This window comes from Ruditapes philippinarum, unplaced genomic scaffold, assembly GCF_026571515.1.
Source record: "Ruditapes philippinarum isolate M1 unplaced genomic scaffold, ASM2657151v2 ctg1245_1_1_1_1, whole genome shotgun sequence".
NCBI lineage: Eukaryota > Metazoa > Mollusca > Bivalvia > Venerida > Veneridae > Ruditapes > Ruditapes philippinarum.
In genome coordinates, this window is record NW_026857902.1 from 265,558 (window position 1) to 284,173 (window position 18,616).

The 18,616-nt window shown below is 31.8% G+C and overlaps 1 protein-coding gene across 1 annotated transcript; it reads left to right on the forward strand.

Annotated features, from left to right (window-relative positions):
• The first annotated feature begins 1,905 nt into the window (after positions 1 to 1,905).
• LOC132751442 (anaphase-promoting complex subunit 2-like) lies at positions 1,906 to 17,407 on the forward strand. The gene is made up of 15 exons (XM_060741595.1): positions 1,906 to 2,032; positions 3,905 to 4,376; positions 5,158 to 5,263; positions 5,876 to 6,008; positions 6,303 to 6,465; positions 7,272 to 7,391; positions 8,618 to 8,735; positions 9,568 to 9,740; positions 10,394 to 10,563; positions 11,103 to 11,219; positions 11,979 to 11,993; positions 12,412 to 12,496; positions 12,754 to 12,849; positions 15,836 to 16,065; positions 16,467 to 17,407. The coding sequence occupies exons 1-15, from the start codon at positions 1,967 to 1,969 to the stop codon at positions 16,671 to 16,673; spliced, it is 2,271 nt and encodes a 756-aa protein (XP_060597578.1). The 5' UTR covers positions 1,906 to 1,966; the 3' UTR covers positions 16,674 to 17,407.
• Positions 17,408 to 18,616: the final 1,209 nt, after the last annotated feature.

The window sequence follows — 18,616 nt, forward strand, 5'->3', positions numbered from 1 at the left end:
TATGACCTTGACCTTGAAGGTAGGGATAGGGGTCTTAGTCGCGACATGTCGTCTTGATGTGGAAGATATTTATGCCTAGTTATTTTGTAATCCTTTGATGCATGACAGTCCGGACACGAATGTGTGTAACTATAAACTCTAATTTTGATATAGTGAACTTCAAAATGGTAGTGTGACCTTGACCTTTGAGGTAGGGGCGTGATAAGTTGACGCGTAACACATCGTCTTGATGTGGAAGACATTTATCCCAAGTTATTTTAAAATTCTTCCATGCATGACAAAGTTACATTCCGGACACAAATGTGTGAACCTATAAACTTTTATTGTGATAAAGTGAAACTTCAAAATGTTAGTGTGACCTTGACCTCTGAGGTAGGGACGTAATTCTTGGACGCGACACATCGTCTTGATGTGGTAGACATTAATGCCTAGTTATTTAAATATCATTCCATGCATGACAAAGTTATAGTCCGGACAGGAATGAAGTGGGGACGCACAGACAGACGGACGTCCAGACAGACAGAGGGACGGTGCGATTTTAATATGCCTCCCTTCGGCGGCATAAAAATGTTTTTTATCAACACCTATATGGGATTAGATTTAAAACTCATTAGTCCTGTATTTCTAGAATTATCTCCATTTCATTTTTGAATTAGGGATTTATTGAAAATTAATATATTTCTAACAATTATCTTTGTTATTATAAATGACATCAACTCTAGACTTAAGATAATTTTCCTTTGTCATTACTCACATCATGCATGACATGGTTTATAACTCTAGTATCCTTATTTCAAGAGATATTTCCTCTTTGAACTTAGAATTTTACTTTAAAAACTTTATTTACTTTTTGCTTGTATCATTTTGGTACCTTTTTTATAAAAAAAATCACATTCATCTCTTTCCCTACTAGTTTGAATGATAAGCTTCAATAATGCTTTGAGTCCATTATTATCATTACTAAACATTATTTTGCTCCTTCTGAAAAAAAGAAAAAGAATGTAAATCACTGAGGTATGATATGCCTTTAATATGAAAGTAATTTACAAAATCATTTTCATTGTGAGTTGTAAGTGATTAAAAACCTTTTTTTTACTGTAATCCAATTTGTATTTGTCTTCTTTACACTAAAAAGTTAAATATTAGTTTTTCGTTACATCTAAAATGTTTTCTAGACTTCCAGCTTAAACTATACATTCTTGAAACATGATAGGATCATAAAACATTCAATGGTGCTGCTATCAGTAATACAGTGACAATCCGTGTAATTATAATTAAATGCTCATCACTGGCCAGAGATAGGAAATTTTGGGGAAAACTGGAAATCTTGGGCTTGTGCGTAGGACTGTTCAGATGATATTGGGTACGAGATTGGGGTATGAAAAAAATGTTAATTTGTAGTAAGAATTTAACTATATAACAGATTGTGGTCTACAAAGGCTAGCTGATGTTGAATTTTGTATAAAATCTTAGTAAATCCTGGACATTTCTTTGCTATAAAGTATTCTAATGTAGTTACTATACAGTAACCTCTTCTGATGAAATCATAGTTGTTACAGACAAACCTGGCTGCAGCTCTCTGTGCACATTTTACTTTAAAGATCCTGATACACATTTTTTTATGGTTGTATATCATAAATATGATGCTCAAATTAAGATTTATCGATTTTGTAAGTTCCAAAAAGCATTATTTATAATGATATTACTGAATTTAATATTTCATGTACATAAAGGGAGGTAGTCCAACTAATTAGACTTGTCAAAGAGACACCGAGAAAATTTTGGACGGGCGCTGTCTTTTTCCAAATATTAACAATTTATTTATTTATTTATTTATTTATTTATTTATTTATTTATTTATTTATTTATTTATTTATTTATTTATTGTGACCGATGGGTACGACATATCTTGGGGCCGCTTTTAGTAATTTGGACGGACGGAATTTAGTGTGTTCACTTATTCAAAATGGCAGCCTCCATGGATGTTGTGAATGATGCTTGGAATTCAGCTACTAAATTTCTCAGTCCATGGGTAACATTGTTATTTTTTCCCTCTGATATTTTCAATAGTGTTATGAAGATTTTTTAATTGTGTAATTTTTGTTAAAAGTAGACTGAAATTTGAAAGTTAAGTAAGCTTCATTTCCAAGTTTCCCGTTGAAAATAGTAGGTGGGGTATGAAAAAATAAGTACAGCCATCCTACTGTCATTTCAGTCATCTAAGTTTTAAAAAGAAATAGATGTGTTATAATATGAAAAAGGCAAAGCCTCAAAGCGAGCTCGATTTTCTTTTACCGTAAAATAGTTTAAAATAATCGTTCATTTTTATTTTACATTTTCCGTTTTAAAATTGTCATTCGCCTGATTCGGTATTTTATAAATTGCTTCCGTTTATTCTGGTTCCCCCTTTCTATTATGGTTCCTATATAAGTGCGCAGGACACCAGTCGACACTTCTGTTTTCAATCAGAGTTCATCGGCTTTTATCGTTATCTTGTAATTCGAAAAAGTTGCGATGTGTCAATTCGGTACTTCAGACGTAAGTTTTCAAAACCATCACTTAGCAGGTACTCGCTGTTAAACTCTTCAGAACATAAGTGTAAGTTGGAAGAGACATTATTGTAAGGCTTTTTGTATGACATGAATTACCCAAAATGCCAATTGAATGGCAGAGTGATTTATCTTTATTTAGTATTCAGTAATTCTCATGTCTCCATATAATTAATGGCTTCATTACCTGTGATTTTCCTCCTGCCTATAAAAGGTCTCTTCTCAATTGCATTTTTTTACTTCCCAAATTTAATAGCAATTTTGCAGCAGTAACTTTTTACAAAATCAAGAGGCTTTGACATCTTCCCAATTAAGTGAGGAAAACCACTGATTACAATTAAGAATATGGCAGATTAAAAGAAAAGTTTGTTACACTTTAATATGATTTGTGAGACTCCGTTTAATAAATTGAATCCTAACACTTTTGTATATTTGTATGTTCATTTTATTGTGTTTTTTTTTTAATGACAGACTATTCTCACCCTTACCAGTTCCTCCTCCTGACGGTTCTCCCCAAACTGTTTCCTCCCCTGATGGTTCTGACCCAAATTTGAAATATGCAGACAGTTCTCCCCCATTTTTAAGTTATCCTTTTTAGTTTTGACTTAATCTAATAATATAATGAAGGTTTTTCAATGATATTAAGTGCCAAGAAATTTTTGGACATGTGACAGGCTAAGATGGCCTCAGGTCGATCTTAAGGTAACGTGTAAGCAATGCTGAAAAGCCTTTTACTGTATCTCAATCTATTGAGAAGTTGCAGCTCTTGGAAATCATTTTTGATGTAAAACAATGCGAAATAATGATATTTCACAATTTTGAGATGTCCTCAATTGCCATGGTAACAGGAAATTAACGATTGAGCATACTGTTACAGAGGCTATGGTCCAGTCATCATTTGTGCCAAGTTTCATCAGTATTGGAGCATTTTTCATATTTTTATAGCAGTTTGAACTTGTAACAGGAGGTTTTTCAATGAAAACAGCCATTTTTCACCATATGCTCATATATGGTAAAAGGTTAAATACTTCAATAATAATGTCTTAATAAAAATGGGGAGGAACTGTCTACTTATTTGCAAATATGCAGATGGTTCTCCCCCAAAATAGTGAGAGAATCATCAGGGAGGAAAAGTCAGGGTAGGAACTGGTAAGGGAGAGAATAGTCTGACTACCTCGTTTTAAATTTTGTGTTTTTTTTTTTGTTTGTTTCTTGTTTGTTTCTTGTTTAAATGTTAATATTAGAATGAATAATATTTGTGTAGTAAAGTTCTGTAAGTGTTGCAGAATATAATAGCACTTGGCAATTAAAATAATAATGCTTGTGCATAATTCACACCATTTTTATATTTTCAGGAAAATGCAACAATTCAGAACACAGGCTTTGATTCTGCTGTAAACGTATTGTGTCATAATGGACTTATTAATTTACTTGAAGACTGGTTCTTTGAGGAATTACAACGTGATTTACGTCAACGAGTTTCACCGGCTTTCTGGAGTTTCTTTGAAAACATTGCTAAAGATGGCACAGAAAATGAAAGAATTGAACAAAACATTGCCTGTCTGTTACAGGCTGCAGATTATCTCCACAAAATTTCACAAGAGTATCAACCTTGTCTTAATGCATTAGAGAATTTACCAAGGGAGATAAATAGAAATTACTCAATGTTATCATTTTGTGGGGTTGCTAAGGTAACAGATGTGGTACGAATTCTATTCAAGGCAGTTGTGTTTAACAAAGCTAGTAGAGAATTCAGAGAATGTGTGGGACAGTTCTATTCACAAGCTTTTAGAGTTTTCCATTATTTGAATCATGAATTAGAACAAGGTAGGACTTTTATCATTCAGATTCTATATTAATTATATTGTTAAATAATGAATTTTTCACCTTTGCGTCCTGCATCCAGAACAGTTTACACAGTGAATTTGTGGTGAACACAAAGTTTAAGGATTTGTGAATTTTCATTAGAATGAAATGGTGAACCAACATAAGACCATTTGTGATAGTTAATTGGTCTATTATTCAGTACCACTGAAGTAAGGAAAAGCACCACTGATATTGGTTGACTTATAGAAATACAGTTTGCGATAATTTCAGTAACAGTAGCATTGTAATTATTCTTATTAAATTCCAGTTTCTTTGTTTATCTACTTTTCATATCGCAAAAGCAATTACATTGTATAAGCCATCAAAACTTGTCTGTTCAATTTTTAGAATTATAGATTCAATCATTGTTTTAGCGAGTCCTAGGACACACACAATGATTTATTAAAAATTATTGTTCATGTCAAGTATTTATCTGACCTACTGTCACTCTGTCTGTAGATTGACAAAGCTGTGGAATGAAAGGACATCCTATGGACACATTCCTAGTGGTTAACATTTTGTAATTGTTTCCTCTAAATTGAAAGTGTTTTCTGTGCTTTTGCTCTTATAATTCCAAAGATTAAACACTTTATTGATCTTAAATATTTTGAATTACTCATAGAGCTTTTTGTTCAAGTATAATTGTAACATAACCAATGTGAATGAAGTCCTTATGCGAAATTTAATTGCATATAAAAAAGTTCGATTGAAAATAAATGAACCCAAAGTTTTATATATTCAGAGGAAGATGAAGAAGAGAGTACAGAATGCTTGGGTTGTAAACATGAGAAAGATGACTGTGAATGTCAGCAGATAATGCTATGTTTTCATGCTACAAATGCTAAACTGTAAGTCTTTATAACAAACTAAATGATTTTATATATTTAAGAAACAATATATCCCAAACAGTGATTTTTATTGCTAAATAAAATTACTGTTTGGAGTTTGGATACAAGGAATTATACAAGGGCATAGCCCAATTGATATTATGATGCGCATCCGAACGACAAACTGTGATTTCATCAAGTGATAAAATCACTGATTTGAATATATTATTTTGATTCTAACATGACATCAACAAATAAATGCTGCCGTACCTAATATCAAGCTAAATTGCGCCTGATTTGTTTCTGTACTTATATTCATTGCAGCGCATTTTTAAAGGTTAGTCACATGTGTAATGGTTACGTCTTGTGTCTAAATATAGAATGGCAACAGTGATTTGATTGCAAAAAAAACCACTTTCAGTCCTTCTATGTTCAATATGCCAGAAAAATGCGGGTTGTATTAGAATTTAGCAGTAATCTAAATGTACTGTTCTACATGTATGTTCTCAATAATCAAATCTTTATTATTATCATTTGCAAAGTGACAATGATTACAAAAATAAGCATGATATAAAAGAGATATTTCTTAGTTTCAAACAAAATAATATTTAATGATGAATGTTTATAATTTAGGGACGAGGTTGGTGTACTGGAACAGGTGTCCGGTATGTCGGTCACGGCATTAATACACGAGCAGATTCAGCAACATGTTGAGAACACGTGTAAAGGGAACTTTGAAACAGCTTATCTGGAAAGTTTAGAAAATGTATGTACATTTACACTCACATAGCTAGTATGGATTTGATATACATTCTATTAAGTGGAACTGAAAAAAAAAATATGTTAAAATACAGTCTATTAAGCAGAGCTGAAAAACTGTTACTTTAGAATGATTGCAGTATTTCTTAATTTGATGTAAACATACTTTAAAGAAAATTGTTTTGAAAATCTAAAAACTAAAATCTAAAAACTACAATGATAAGGAAAGAAATGTTTTTGTTAATGTGCATTGTACTACAGATCTTTAAAACAAACCTTGATATAATTTTCTTTCGTACAGTGGTTAGAAAATAAAGTTCTTGGCTGGTTGAAGCTTGTATATGCTGGAAACAGAACAAACATAGGTTCAGATTGTATAGAGGGATTCAAGGGCAGATTACTTCATTTTCTGTGGGAAACTTACGCCAATGTTCAGATTACACAACTGTTTAAAATTATAATTGGTAAGTGAGATCCTTTATCCAGTAGATAGTTTAATTATTAAAGTGGATTAGTCTATAATGGAAAGCCTGTAAACTAATACAACAAGAACAGGGTGATGGTGATGCTCCCCGAATAGGTTTTGGACACAGGAAAGTATACCTATTGTAGTGTCAGAGTTATGTCACAGGCAAAGCTCAAAGAGTTAAAATGAACAAAGGGCAATAATTCAAAAATTAAGCAAGGCAAAGATAAGGTACTTTTGCACTGCATTTCTTTTTAATGAGATCAATCTACCTACAAAAGTTCATGTTGATACCTTTTATGGTTTTAGAGTTATGTCCTGGACAAAGTTCAAAGTGTAAAATGAACAAAGGGCATTAACTCCAAAATTAGGCAAGGCAAAGTAATTGTTCTTTTGCAGTGCACTTCTACCCAATGAGATCTATCTACCTACAAAGTTTCATGTTGATGTCTCTTGTAGTTTTAGAGTTATGTCCGGACAAAATTCAAAGTGTAAAAATAAACAAAGGGCAATAACTCCAAAATTAGGCAAGACAGAGTTATGGTTCTTTTGCACTGCACTTCTACTTAATGAGATCTATCTACATACAATGTTTTATGTTGATAACTGTTGTTGTTTCAAAGTTATGTCCCAGACAAGAATAGCGGACGGATGTACAGACAGACGGACAAAGCGGCGACTATATGCCTATCCTTCGGGGAGCATAATAAATGAACATGTAAATATAGTAAATTAGTATCAGATATTAGCTATGTACTAGTATTTCATTAAAACAGTTTTAAGTGATATATTTTACTTTTACAGATTTCCCAGAGTCAGAACCAGCTATATTAGATCTGAAGACTTGTTTAGAGAAGACAGACATGAGAGCTCACCTTGTGTCAACACTGAAAGCCTCTCTAGAGACTAGATTATTACATCCAGGTAAATGACATAGTTATAATACATCCAGGTAAATGACATAGTTATAAATACATCTAGGTAAATGACATAATTATAATACATCCAGGTAAATGACATAGTTATAATACATCCAGGTAAATGACATAGTTAAAATTACATCCTGGTAAATGACATAGTTAAAATTACATCCAGGTAAATGATATAGTTAAAATAACATCCAGGTAAATGACATAGTTAAAATTACATAAATGATATAGTTAAAATAACATCTAGGTAAATGACATAGTTATAATACATCCAGGTAAATGACATAGTTATAAATACATCCAGGTAAATGACATAGTTATAATGACATCCAGGCAAATGACATAGTTGTAATACATCCAGGTAAATGACATAGTTAAAATTACATCCAGGTAAATGACATAGTTAAAATTACATCCAGGTAAATGATATAGTTAAAATAACATCCAGGTAAATGATATAGTTCAAATAACATCCAGGTAAATGACATAGTTAAAATTACATCCAGGTAAATGATATAGTTAAAATAACATCTAGGTAAATGACATAGTTATAATACATCCAGGTAAATGACATAGTTAGAGTTACATCAAGTTATATGACATAGTAAAGGTTATAAGGTTTTAGTTGATGATTTCTAGGTCAGAATAAAATACAAGTTGGGGCTTTTGTGGCCGAGTGGTTAAGATTGTTGACTTCAAACCACTTGCCCCTCACCGCTGTGGGTTCGAATCCGGACAGGGACTTTGGATTTTTTCATGTGAGGAAGCTATCCAGCTAGCTTACGAAACGTCAGTGGTTCTACTCAGGTGCCCGTTCGTGCCTGAAATAATGCACGGAGGGGCACCTGAGGTCTTCCTCCACCAGTAAAGCTGGAATGTCGCGATATGACCAATACTGTGTCGATGTGACATAAAACCCAAAACAAACAAACAAAATACAAGTCACCTAGGTTCAAAACTAGGTAGCTAGATTGTCATAGAGTATTGCTTGCATTTATATTAACTGTGCTTGAGCTGTAAAGCTGTTACTAGGCAGTTACAATGCCATCATGGTTTGTTTTTGAGTAATTATTATTTTTCTAAGTTTTTTCAATAATAATTTATTAAAAAGAAGTTGAGCTATATAACAACTAATACCAACAATTTAGATAAACCAAAGGTCATCAGTAAATAAATTACTTAATGTTGATGATAATTAATCAGTGTTATCTAATGTTTCAGGTGTAAATACCTCTGATATTTTGACAGCCTACATATCTGCTATACGTGCATTAAGAGCATTAGATTCTGCTGGTGTTATACTGGAACTTGTCTGTGACCCAGTTAGGAAATATCTACGGTAATTGTTTTACAATGATTATTGCCATGTTGATTGTTTTCCATGTAATATCTCAAAGTATCTGTTGTGTATTTCTTTATGTAATAAATGTCAGAAACCCTGTTTGAGGTTAAAAGTCAACATTGTTTTAAAAAATGTGCATCACATAATTATTTTGCTTTTTTATTCAACCAAGACCAAAGTGCTGTTGTATGCTTTTGTGATGTCTGCCATATGTTGCATTCCTTAATTTCTTAAGACAACATCTCCTCCTCCATGACATGGTAGATTTTGACTTAAGTTCACATGAATGATTCTTTAGTAAGTCTCTACAAAAGTTATATAAATAGTAAGTATGTCACAGGAGCTAAAAATAGACATAGATCTTACATATTTGGCATGCAGCATTTATTGTGGTCCTCTACAAAAGACATATCAATAATGACCTCATGTTCAAAATTGTTTTGTGAGTGACTATGACTATGTTTATATAGACTAACATAGGAAAACACATTTAAATCTTCATCTCTGAAACTACATGTCATAGACTTTAGATATTTTACATTAGACATTGTGTAATGAACTTTGACAAAAGTGAAATGAACTACTCAGCCTTGTTCATTAAAAGTATGGTGATAAAATTAGAACAAACAATTGTATTTTGTATCAAACTTGCCAAATATTACTTTATACTATTTTTATATCCATATATCCACTTTGTTTCTTTTCTTAGTATTATTAAATGTTCTTATCCCAACATTTCTACTTAGATACTATCTTAGATTTAACTGTTGTAACTTGTAATTGTTATATTTCTACCTGGATATAAATTTTCTAGTATTGTTATTATCAGGTCAAGGGAAGACACAGTACGATGTATAATTTCTAACCTTACTGATGATGGAAGCAATGAGTTGCTGGAGGAACTCGTCAAAGGTCAGCCAATGTTAGATGAGTCATCTCATAATGATGAAGAGGACATTGACTGGGAGAAATGGATGCCGGATCCAGTTGACGCTGACCCAGGTTAGAATCTTTTTCATCAAGGTCAATTTCACAAAGATTGTTAAATGGCCAAGTGTTTAGCATCACTTGGTGTAGAGTCACCTGTCATTCACTGTTGTATATAAGATTCAGGCTAAATACTGTGGCCTTCATAATTTTTTTCGTGTGAGGAAGCTATCCAACTAGCTTATGGAAGGTCAGTGGTTCTACTCTGATAAAACTTGAAATAATGAATGGAAGGTCTTCCCAAGATATTCCTCCAACAGTGAAGCTGGAGAATTGTCTCGACAGTACATTCTTTTAATACTTTTATTTTGTTGAGGATTTCTTGACAGAATAAGTTACTCAAAAAACAGAAACAGAGTGATGTCATTATTTGCAGTTGAATGACATCAGCTTGACAGTACTTAATATTCACTGGAACATTATCATTTCTATGAATAAAAAAAAAAATTGAACACATTTCCAATCATATTGTCAATACCTGTGCGAGGAAACAACAGTCAGTAGTTTAAATGTCAATAAACAATGCCAATCCATGTGATATAATAAACATGTGTATGTCAAAGGTTATATAATAATATACTTTGGTTTCAAACGAACCATCAGTTAGTAGAATGTATGTCAGTAGATAAATATTCTGATTTTATCTATTTTATTGATGCTATTTTCAGCTACAGCCTCAAAAAGTCGACGTGCGTCAGATATTATCAGTATGTTAGTGAACATTTATGGCAGTAAAGAACTATTTGTGAACGAGTATAGAACATTACTAGCAGACAGAATTCTTACTAACTTTAACTATGAAATAGAGAAGGAAATAAGATATCTTGAACTGTTAAAGGTATGGACACATCAATGATATTATTAAGATTGTAACATTGGGTTGCTGAGACTTTACAATTTTTTCTGAACAGAGATTAATAAATAATGCTTACTGAAGACAAATAATTGTTATTAAAAAATTAAAGGCCCATTATGCCCCAGAAATGTTTTTAATTTTATTTCTGAAAAGCATTCAGTGCTTCTTTCATTTGGTGATAAGTGTCTCATAATATGCTCTAAAACCATTATTTACACATTTGCCCATTCTAAAGATGGAAAAATTTATTCATTTCTGTATATTGTGCCTTTAAGGTAAAATGTTAGGAATTCTATTCAGCTAAATTTTATAAAGTTTAATTATTTACCCATACATGTTTTGCTGTATATACTGCATGTATTACATACACAAACACAATCAGACAGAAATAAAATTCAGTGTCAAGAAAACTCAGTTGAGTCTTTTTACAGAAAGACAAATTATGTCATTGTAGTTCTCATTATATATAATATTACATATTTCTTACAATGAAGCTATAATGATCTTTTCTTAATTTGAAGCTAAGATTTGGTGAATCTCAACTACATTTCTGTGAGGTTATGTTAAAGGATGTAGCAGATTCTAAAAGAATAAATTCTCGGATCACTGAGGATAGAAAACAGAAAGGGGAAGTTGAGGTATCATTTTGTTCAGTATGATAAATATTAAACCTAACCTAATCTCGAACCATTTACATGTTTTATGTGGCTGATTATTTTTCTCTGAAAGTGCATACGACATAATCAACTTCTGTGCACAAAAAGTTTGTTTATGACACAAACCAATGCTGCTGTCAAACAAAGACAAATGTCTTAAAAGCTAGCATTCAGAAGTTCAGAAACAAGTTATTGCAGTTAAGTTTCTTTTATAAATGATCATTTTTGAGTCGGCCTCTGGAAACTAACAGCTTTGGCGTCAAAAAGGAAGTCCTGGCTGTGACACAAGTAGGGATCGAACCCACAATCTCTGCGTCCAGGGTTGAGTAGCAGATACCTTCACTATTATGGCACCACTATGTTGTGACACAAGCAGGGATTATACCCATGAGCCCTGGGTTCAGGGTTGAGTAGCAAATATCTGCACCACTCAAAGATTATATCATACTTTGCTTATCTTGTATTATAAAAATATACATTATGTTAAGTGTTTCAAGGTGTGTGTATGATTTCTTTTTGTTTTAACAGTTACATTTAAGAAATGTTATCCAATTTTGGTTCTTTGCTTTGGACATAGATAAGATTTAATTATGTTTGTGATTATTGTTGGGGTTTTCTTGTTGTAATTGTCAAAAAGGATAAACAAGAAAGATGTTTAAAGTTAAATAAAAAATTCCCACTTTGACAAGGTTAAGTGTTAATATATTTTGTAATATTTAAAATTAACTTTTTTGATGACAGGATGTTGAGGTAAATGCACATTGATCTATCAGCCATTCTGGCCAGCTTAGATGGTAGAATGGTCAACACCTACTGTTTAAACACTATGCAGAAACTGTTAAAGGAATAATCTCACATTTGAAGCCCAAACAGGCAATGGAGAATCTTATGGATCATCATTTGGTAAGTATGAAATAAAGCAATATAAATACTATAATTTGAACCAAAAGGGTCATAGAATTTTATGTGGAATCTTATTTATTAAAGTTATGAACGATAAAACAAAAATACACATAAGTTTTGAGAAGCAAAAATGGCAATAGAACATTCTTAATTAGATACATTCATCAGTTTAGAGAACAAGTTATGAGATTAAAGTTCTAAAAATATACTCGGATAAGTTTGAGCTCAAAGAGGGCAATAGAACAATCTGTAGTTGAAACAATACATTTAGGAAGTTATGAAGATAAAAGCAAAAAATACTCATAAGTTTGAAGCCCAAAAGGGCAATAGAACTCTTAATTGGAAATCTCATTTAGGTAAGTTATGAAGATAAAAGCAAAAAATACTCATAAGTTTGAAGCCCAAGAAAACTGCAGAAATTTAGGATAGTTAATACTGAAATAAAATATAAATGGTTTCAACATACATGTATTTTATTTCAAACATTTTCACACAAATATATTTTACATGCAATAAATGATATCATTTTAATTGCTGCTTTGATGCATATTTTCTCACTTCTAAGATCTCTATTTAATATGTATATGTACTAAATCTGTTTATGATCTTTAAGGTTTGGTGAATATTGATGTAGAACTAAAGGATAGAACATTAAATTTTAATGTGTCACCAGTACATGCAGCCATCATTATGCAGTTTCAGGAGCAAGGTAGGCTAAGTTAATCATCATAAAATATTAAATGTGCAACAATGTTCTGGTTGAGGAGGAGTTTCATCATGTAACTATGTGTCTCTTAAATATAAGCTGTTAGAAAATTGAAGAGAATGATTCATTTTTATTGGCGTAAAGTGACATTATGCCTACCCAAGGGTATATTGTGAGTGAACAGGTGAAAGTCAAAATAAGTTAAGGTGACAACAGACACTTTCCGTGGTACTCACATAAATGTCATTTAAACCAAGTTATTTTAGTAATAATTGTTATTTATTTAATCGTTGTGCATTAAATGTCGTTGATCATCATAAAAAATAACATATTTGAAAAAAATGCCTTTGTAAATGATTGATTTTGAATAAAAATCCTAAAATTTTAAATCGTCATATCAAAGTCATTTTTTATTTTTTTGTCATCAAACTTTTGGAAAATAACCTTACTTATATTATCTAGGGAACCGTGTCTCAAATTTTTTCTATCTTTTCTCAAAAAACTATTACGTAACGTCAAACATTTTATGCAACTTTTTTCACCATACATATTACATAATTAAAGATAATTAAGTCGCTGATTGAGCAAACAAAAATCCCTGACACAGTTCCCTCCGTAAATGAATTTCCTTTCATGTGCTTTATACCGCATGTTAATTGCTTGATTATTAAAAAAGTTATGCCGATTCAAAGTTAGACCGACCCGCATCAAACGAAGTGTCATAAATCGGCTGTTCTCTCTTGGACCCCTACGTTTCACTCTAAATAATTGCATAATACACAAATATCGCACCAGAGAGGGTCACAAGTTGCGGTAACATATTCTAACAACATTTTATGACCCAGTGACATCTGACCAATTAAAAAGCTGCTGATTAATATCAGTTTGTAGCCGAAATTTCTTCAATTCTTAACGTTGTTTACTGTCCGTCTGGTATCTGTCGCACATGTCACGTGACTATCGGTAAAATTTGAGGCACTCAGTGGGGGGAAATGGAACGCATTTGCGCACCGCTAGCGGGGTATTTAATTGTTTCCTTTTTGAAGTTTATTATTATTATCATCAGCATTATTATTATATTATACCAGTGTCACTCTGCCTGTGTATTCGTGTATGAAATTCCGTTGAAATATAAAATAAAATAACAAAAAAACTGAGCTTCTGACAGTCTTTTAAAGTCCATGGTAGATGTACAAATAAGAACGGGATATTATATATTTTTTCCACCAAATTGATAATGCTTCACATATTTTAATAGAAATAAAAGGTATTACTCGATCATTATGATCTGGCCTTCTTGACTTCTATTATGAATATCATCTATGCACGGAATAGAGATACAGTTTCTACCGGGATAGACAATAAATTTCATACTTTGTCCCAGATTTACTGGCGAATAATTTATTTTCACTGAGAATATATTTTAATATCTTTTTTATTCATACAGAAATAATCATCCTTAGACAATCTAAAATGGTTTAGAAATTTGTCAGGGACACCTTACCACAAGTCATATATAGGCGTTCACATAAAAAATGTTGTCTGTTTTTGTTGTTGTTTTACTTGACATTGTTAGAAAACGAGGTTGAATGTAAAGTAAGCCCTTGAATCCGTACAAAAGTCTATCAACTCAATGTAATATCTATCAGATTAACGGGACAGACAAATTATTTTCACACATTATGGATATTTTAGCAACTACATTTTTAATCAACCCCGTGGTCGTGCGATTTGCCGCTATGCTTAATTATTTATGTTTCATACATTATGTTACGTACATTGGCCGACAATTTCTTAATTTATAAAAAAGGCTAAATGTTGAGATATTCATAAAAGATGTACGGTAGTTGTACGATACATGTATTACGAGAAGTATGGACCAGTATGGACCTGTAATTCACGGATATATGGAACTACCGATTTCCCTCATTGATGCCTCAACAGGGGGCGGAGCGTTATCGATAATCGACAGGTTACGCGAATAGCAGATACAAATAGTATAGGTACCATTTTAAAACGTTTAAAAACACATTTTTGGACTAACTGCTTCCAAAATTAAATCACGAATGTGTTCAGAAAAGGTTGATAAATCTACTTAGCAAAAAATCTCATTTTAGGTATTTTCAGTGATAATTGACTCAGTTGTCACCTTAACAATTTACCATAAATACTTTAAATTACATGTATACAGTTTCCTTCGCATGAACGATAAATAACTCACATGGCCAAAGGAAATTTATTTCTAAAAAATATCGTCGGTGGTTCTACTCAGGTGCCCGTTCGTGCCTGAAAAAATGCACAGAAGGGCACCTGAGGTCTTCCTCCACCAGTAAAGCTGGAATGTCGGGATATGACCTATACTGTGTCGGTGCAACGTAAAACCCAAAACAAACAAATTTCTAAAAAATATCATTAGAGTTTATCTGAAGCATTCAATTTATAAAAAGAGTTGGGCAGTCTTTTAATATTTTATGCAGGTTTAATTTCATCCTAAACATTTTCCAACATCAGCTGTTGATCAGTCATCATTAAACAGTCATTCTTTTGAAATAATAGTCAATTCAGCTCAGCTTTACAATGAAACAATGTGCATAATGTCACTTTAAAATGTTGAAATTGTGGAATTATTAGGGAGCCAATACTATTTGTCTGTTATATAATACAATGTAATTATTCTTGTCACTTAACACATCAGTGTCATAGCTTATTGATAATCACCATAATGCTTACAATAACTGGCCTATGCCAGAGACAGTTCACTTATGTCTGGCATCACTATACTGTTGGCTTTTTGATCTTGAAACAACCTAAGATACAATAGATGTTGCTAAATTTTAAGCAGTGTAAGGTTATTGTACAAGTCAATCAGGGTTAAAGTTAAAAAAATTATGAATATGAAGTAATGAGTCTAAAAAAAATAACATGCTGGTAATGGATAGTTTTGTCTATGATTAACATTCAGATTTTATATTATTTATGTTCACAATAGAAAGATGGACAGTAGAAGATCTTAGCAGTGCTCTGCAGGTTCCAGCTACAGCCCTAAGACGTAAGATTGCTTACTGGCAAAGTCAAGGTCTGTTAAAGGAGGAGCAAACAGACACATTTCTATTGGTTGAGGAACACAAAGGGCGGAGTCATGACATCATGATTAATGAGGATGAAGAGGCGGAGTCAGCAATGGCGTCAGCCCATGCTCAGAAAGAGGAGGAGCTACAGGTATGGAAATAAGATTGTATAATTAATTGTCATGAATTTAAGAATACATTGATCCATGGTATGGGCTTAAGTAAAAAGCAATTGGTAGGAAAACTTTAGCGGAAGCTTTGATATATTTTATAGACAAATTGTGCATTAACGAAACAAGAAACCTAATTAATGATGGTAGCAAAAAAAGTTTTGAATACTGTAAAATAGTAAGTAAAAATTAAAGCAAAATGGAAAAAAGATGTTTTGATATTTAAAAGAAAATAGACTTGACACCAAAATTAATGGCAGAGTAAATATAATTTAGCTGCATAATTCAAAGTCTTAAATTTTTATGTTATCAAAGTTCATAGTTAAAAGGCGAAAGTAATTTTTATTTCAAATCTTAAAGTATTTATTTTTGTTTTCCGCAGGTATTCTGGACATACATAGTGGGAATGTTATCAAACTTGGAGTCTTTACCAATAGAACGTATTCACAGCATGCTGAGAATGTTTGCCATGCAAGGAACGTCTGGTGAAATTACTATTCATGAACTGAAACATTTTCTTGACAAGAAAGTTAAAGACCAGATTCTTGCTTACTCTGGAGGGGTTTATAGACTGCCCAAGACTTCATAATTATATATGTGATTTATTGTAAGCAAGTTATGCCAACTGTAAATTTTATGACAATGTGTGATCTCCTAAATTATCAAATTTGAAACTTAAGATGATAATGTAATCTTCAAATTGATAATGAGTTTCTTAAATCTGAAATTGTTAAAAGTATGCCCTAGAAATCATCAACAAGACAATATTTTTTAATTCTTTAGAAATGACAATCATGTTTTTAATAGTAATTGTATAACAACTGTTTATCAACTGAAGAAAGTAATGTTGAACATCCAGTAATGTGTCGAAAATGTAGCAAAATATTAACATAATAATATTTTGACTTCCATACAAAATTCTAATTTAATATAATTGTAATGACTACCACCAGAGCTATAGTTGTAAGAGATAGCCATTGTATATGGCAAATGAGTAGTTCTTTGAAAATTGAAACAAGATAACAAAAATTATAAGATTTTGAGAAATAGAATTGGTAGCATTTCTGAGGCATAATAAGCATGTATACTCATTATGTTTACTTTAAGGGGAATATTTCAAATGTAAAAAAAAAACCTTTTCCCAGACCAGTTTTGAGGATTGTCTTAAGACTTAACCTTTATGTCCCAAATTTTTAGTATAGTATTGCTGCAGATTTGAACTTTTGTTGGTTTTTTCTATGAGAATTATTGACTATGTGTAACTGTGAGGAGGATTGTGTTGTTAAAGTTGTTAATATGTTAAAATGACATTGATAGAATAAAGTCATGCTGCAAGATATAGAAACATTGTCTTTTATTTATTTTTTTTCTCTCCACAATTATGATTATTTGAATGTGTCCCATTCCTGAACAATATTTTGAAAAAGATGTGACATGTTTGTCTTTATATGGTAGTAGGAGAATTCTATGACCACTTTCTTTGCAGTTGTAGTGTAAGAGAGTAATTGATTGGAATTGGAAATATTTTATAGTGAATTCTAAGTATGTCAAACATGTGAATTGGTGTAAAAGTATAATTACACATCAGTGATTGTTCCTGATAAATGAACTGAAGGCCAAGACCTGCAATATTCAGAATATCACAAAGTTATAATATTTACAGTTAATATAAATATATTTTCCAGTCAATAGTTACTTTGTATTGATTAACTACAAAGAGACGTATTAAGTGAATGTATAAAAATTTGCTAAAAAAGTAATTACATTGAAAGAAAAATACAGACATATAATGTGGATACATTCACAAATTATTGCAATATTCAGAATATCTAGCTAACCAAGCTAATGTATATTGGAGTTTGTATTAGTAGTTAACTGTGCTATTTACAGTACCTCATCAGTGTTGGAGGAACTGTGCTATTAACAGTACCTCATCAGTGTTGGAGGCTTGAAGAAAAGGGATGGATAGCTAAATTATTGCTTCAAGTTTTTATGTCTATATCACTTTCCTCAACAATATCATTTGAACAATATCCTTAACAGCATTTTCAGAAATTCTGACACATTGTGACAGACCCTTGCTGACACTTTAATGTACCATATTACCAAAAGTAGGGCAATTATTGACAAAGGTAACGACATTTATAATAGCAAACAGAAATTTATAAAACTTTGCACCATTAAAGAGACCGTAATAGAAACAAAATGATGAAAGAAAAAAGGTATCCAGCCTATTTTTTGGCTTAAACTAAAAAGTGTATGGCATTGATTTTTTTCCATTTGATATATAATAACAACATAGAAGATTAGCTAAACCAATACACAATGATAAGTTTCTCAAATGCAGTTATTTGATAGATCACAGCACAATTGATTTTATTTTTATTTCTGAAAAATGTGCCAACAGTTTTAACTAAAATGAATAGTTTATCATCATGTGACTTGTTTGCTTTTATTAATTTGAAAGTTATTCTAAAAGAAGGAAACATCCATTGGTTGACCTTGTTTTCATACATTTTACTTACCTAGACT

Coding starts and splice junctions, on each gene's coding strand:
- LOC132751442 (XM_060741595.1), top strand. CDS start 1,967: ATGGCAGCCTCCATGGATGTTGTGAATGATGCTTGGAATTCAGCTACT. Junction 6,466..7,271: donor ACTGTTTAAAATTATAATTG/GTAAGTGAGATC, acceptor TTACTTTTACAG/ATTTCCCAGAGTCAGAACCA. Junction 10,564..11,102: donor GATATCTTGAACTGTTAAAG/GTATGGACACAT, acceptor CTTAATTTGAAG/CTAAGATTTGGTGAATCTCA.